The following is a 4395-nucleotide window of genomic DNA, read 5'->3' on the forward strand; positions in this document are numbered from 1 at the left end:
AAGCGGAAAAAATTCTAACCTAAAATTTACAATTTCTTTTAATTATCTTTGTTTATCATGTCCGTTTATCATAGACAGATATTATCTTATAATATTATTTGTATAAAGTGTGTAATTAATATAAAATAATTTTTTATATGTCCGGCGTTCGAACAGATCGCGCGCCCACAGAGATACGAGATCCTATCCGGGCTCGCCCGGCGTGGCTTTAGGAACGCGCCGACCGCGCAACCCCACCCATCGCGCCGTGACAAATGCAACTTTTACTTCCGGCTGCGTACACGGCCATCGCGCTTGGTTTCGTCGACTTCGTTTCTTCTCTCCGCTGGTGTCCACGCACTCCACGCGCCTTTCGAGTGTCGATCTAGCAGCATCTCTCCACGTCCGACGTTCTGCCCCACGACCGTCGCACCTGCGCTCCGCAGTTCTATATCATCCGAGGGATCTCTTTTGTTTGTCGTATGTCCATCCAGAATCTCAACACATTCGGTGAGTAGCGAAATCGCGCATTATCTCGTCCGCCTTCCCTCCCCCCTCCCTCCCTCCTCCGCCCAACCGCGGAGTCCTTCCCCGCGTCAGATTCCTCTCTTTCTCTTTCTCCGTCTGCCTCGTCGTCTTCGCTGCCCCGTGCGCGTCGCCCTTCGCGTACGAGGGCGATAAAACGGCACACCGTGTCGCCTACCGTTGCGCGGGTGCGAGTAGGAGGGAAGCTCCCTTCGTGCCGATCGAAAATGGCCGACGGCGTTGCTCGCGCGCGCGAGAGCCCTCCTCCTTGCGTCATCCTGCGCAATCCGCCCTGGCTACGCGCCGTGAGATCGCTCCGTCTCCTCATGTCCCCCTGTTTGCCTGTTCGCAGACCCCTTTGCAGATGCAATCAAGGGTTCGGACGACGATGTCCAGGACGGTCTCGTTCATATAAGGATCCAGCAGCGGAATGGTCGCAAAACCTTAACAACGGTGCAAGGACTCTCCTCGGAATATGACTTGAAGAAAATCGTGAGAGCATGTAAAAAGGTGAGTGTGCCCGTGCTCGACGCTTACCCTCCTCCCATAGTGGGAGTGAGAGAGAGAGAGAGAGAAAGAGGGAGGGGGGAAGGTAGGATCCCTACCGATCCTTTCTCCTGCCCTCTCTGGCATGGCCTCCGCTTCCTCCTCCCTGCTGTTTCTCCCACCACCGGCCGGTCAGGCAGAACTCTAAAAATAGGTCTGATGCAAACAACCGCGGCGATACACGGCTGGACAGATGTAGTTTTGCAAGTTCTAGGAATGTATAGCAACGGAGCGCATCTACAAGTGGTTTTACATATAGCGAATATAGGGAATAAAGTCTTCGTTTCCGATGACTTGGCTCTTTGTATAAACTGCTTCGTTCACCTCTGGATGAATCATTGACGATATTGAAAAATGTCTGGCGTCACTCACTTTTAACGCCATTTGCTCCTAAACAAAGCGATAAGAAACGTTCTATATAAATGTCGAAGATTATATTTTTACACAGCGATAGATAATTCTGGATTCTAATTGCTGGGTTCTAATTAGTCTAATTACTTAATACAATTGCGTTGCTGGAAATCAAACTTTGATCAATTGTCGCAAAATTGTTGGTCGACGAGAGATGCGGCTTTATATATAAAATTATATATTTTTTTTTTATTAGAAATCATCATATATGATAAATTATAATATTATATGTCATATATAATATTTTCAGACATCGAGTTGTTGATGTTAATTTTTATATACAAGTGTTCAAAAAATTTAAAAAGTAACTACATCGTGGGGTTCATTACTGATACTTGAAGGTATCGAAACTGCGACGGAGAAGCTGTATCTGTTCGGAATTATCTTACTTTGATAACTGTATCTGGAAAGTTTTGCGAACGCATTCTTTCGGGAGATAGAAAGACCCAACACGCTCCACGGAAGTGAATTGTCTAGATAAAGGTTCCTTCTCGAGGAATGCCTGTTTGATTTATCTTTGTTTTTTTAATTTTTTTCACAGGAGTTTGCCTGCAATGGGACAGTAATAGAGCACCCGGAGTACGGGGAGGTGCTGCAGCTGCAGGGGGACCAACGAGAGAATATATGCCAGTGGCTGACAAAATCTGGTCTGGCAAAACCTGACCAGCTGAAGGTCCATGGTTTTTAATCGACTAACAACAGCAGCAACAATTACCATCCATGCCACGACCTACAACAACAGCAGACAGCTCCGCCGCCCCTCATCAGCGCTACACGATCGTCTCAAATTGAATCTGTATATCACTCACTAAACTCCTCGTGGGATATCCCGATTATACTGTCACGTCAACATATAAATATAAATATATATATTATTCATATATATATATATATATATATATATATATATATATATATATACACACGTACACACACACACGCGCGCGCATATATATTTCAATAATAAAAAAAAAGAAAGAAAAATGAAACGAGGAGGAAAGTAAACGATAGAAACTAAAGGCGAATAAAAGAAAGGAGGAAGAAAAGAGGTATAGCGAAGAAAAAAAAGGGAGGATATATAGGCGTATAACCGGCGATATATACCTATAGGCAATATATCTATTCTAATCAGAATTTTTTCTCGAGATAAAAAGCAATACGTCACACTGTAAGCCTTATGTTAGGTGATAGCGGCTGTTGAGGTAGGAATTCTCCTGCCTTGCAGCAGTGGATAAGACACATCTGATTTTGATAAACATCGAGGAGGAGGAAGAGCAGGAAGAGGAGGAGGAGGAAAAGGAAAAGGAGAGGCACAGATGAACGAGCGGTAATTAGCATCGCCGGATGGATGTTCGTTCTTGCGTTAGGTAGTATGTATCTGGGCGCGATAGACGTGTTCCGAGAAGGCAGCAAAGCTGTAGGTTGATCGATTCGGCTCTCCCTCCTCGTCTTCGCACTCTTCTCTACATCCCCCTCGTCTCGTAGGGAAAAACGATAAGGATCGTTTTTTTTCCTTTTTTCCTTTTTTTTTTTTTTTACGTTTGTGTCGAAAATTTAAGAGCGTTCCGCGCTCGTCTACGATTGTGATGATTTGTTGAGTATTTGTAGGGCCGATTTTGATTCTTCCTTTCGCGTAGAGAGCAATCCCTCCTTCGCTCTTGCTTTCCCACCCCTCCCCCCTTTTAAGGCAGTAATAATTAAATGACGAATTTTTGTTTTGAAATAATGATGCGAGTTAATAAAATGTGGCTGTTCTAGATAAATAAATAACGAGTAAATGAATGGGATATGATACGATCATGTCCCCCTTCCCTTCCTTTTCGTCGTTTCAGATCTATAAACTCAAAAATTGCTGTTAAATTTTGTTGACCGCGTACGAAACACGTTGGATATGTTACTTATTAAATATATTCACTTTCTTATATATATATATATATATATATATATATATATATATATATATATATATCCAATGTAAATGTAGCGGTATGAACAACGGGAACACGTTTTTCTTTCGTTACGAAACTTTTCACGTGTTCATATATGTAAAGACCGAAGATAAATGATAAATGGAAGTTGAGGAGTCTGTAGATATACATCGAAATTGATATCTGTCGCCATGTGATCACCAGTGATCACCGAGTATACGAGCGTTCGTTAAACGACGAGTGTAGTTTCATAAAAAAGACATTAGATAAGCTATCGTTGTGTTTATCGATTACGTTTGTGCCGTGCTCGTTACAATTGCCGCTTCGTAGTATTCTGGTTTCTTCGAATTAATTTAGCGGCAGACGATAGCGAGCGAGATTGTACGAAGCTTCTTGTCTATCTGGTTACGTAAATTACATAACAAATATTTTGCTATTTATTCGTGGAACGCATAGAAAATAGTTCGCGATACGCGTGCTTATTAAAAAAAAAAAAATTAAAATTGCGAGCTTTGCTTTTCTAGCGAAAATAGATAGAATCAAGGGAGGACGAGGAGATGGAAGAGAAATAAGAATCCATTTCTCTCGGCCGTTTTAGAATCCAAGGAGAAACGGAATTTCCCTTCGAATAATCGAGTATTGTTTCCTGAACCCATTTTTTCTCGCTTTAAAAGTTGTTTTTTTTTTTTATTCGTTCCCCAAGGACCAATATTTTAAATGGAAGAATGAAAATTTATCGGAAAATAACGGAAGGGAACGGATACAGAGGTCGATAAAAAGGGACAACGAGATAAATATCCTGGCGCGTCCCGCTCTTAATTTTTTGGGGGGCGAAGGGGGGTCCATGGATATTCGAGCGTCGAATTTCCGTTTGCCTACCCGTCGTCTCGACTGGTCTCGACCACCGACGCGTTTTCCTCCGCGGATTCGAAAGTGGCGCGCGCGCGCGCGCCCCCCTCGCCGCGGCGGGGCTGCGCGGCGCGCCGCGCCGGCCCTCCCGCCCCCC

General features: G+C 43.6%; 1 protein-coding gene across 1 annotated transcript; it reads left to right on the forward strand.

Annotated features, from left to right (window-relative positions):
* The first annotated feature begins 262 nt into the window (after positions 1 to 262).
* Positions 263 to 3231, forward strand: Eif1 (eukaryotic translation initiation factor eIF1). The gene is made up of 3 exons (XM_077398937.1): positions 263 to 489; positions 857 to 1014; positions 2003 to 3231. The coding sequence occupies exons 1-3, from the start codon at positions 462 to 464 to the stop codon at positions 2147 to 2149; spliced, it is 333 nt and encodes a 110-aa protein (XP_077255063.1). The 5' UTR covers positions 263 to 461; the 3' UTR covers positions 2150 to 3231.
* Positions 3232 to 4395: the final 1164 nt, after the last annotated feature.

The sequence above is a fragment of the Temnothorax americanus genome, unplaced genomic scaffold (genome assembly GCF_048541705.1).
Source record: "Temnothorax americanus isolate GAGA-0224 unplaced genomic scaffold, ASM4854170v1 Scaffold12, whole genome shotgun sequence".
NCBI lineage: Eukaryota > Metazoa > Arthropoda > Insecta > Hymenoptera > Formicidae > Temnothorax > Temnothorax americanus.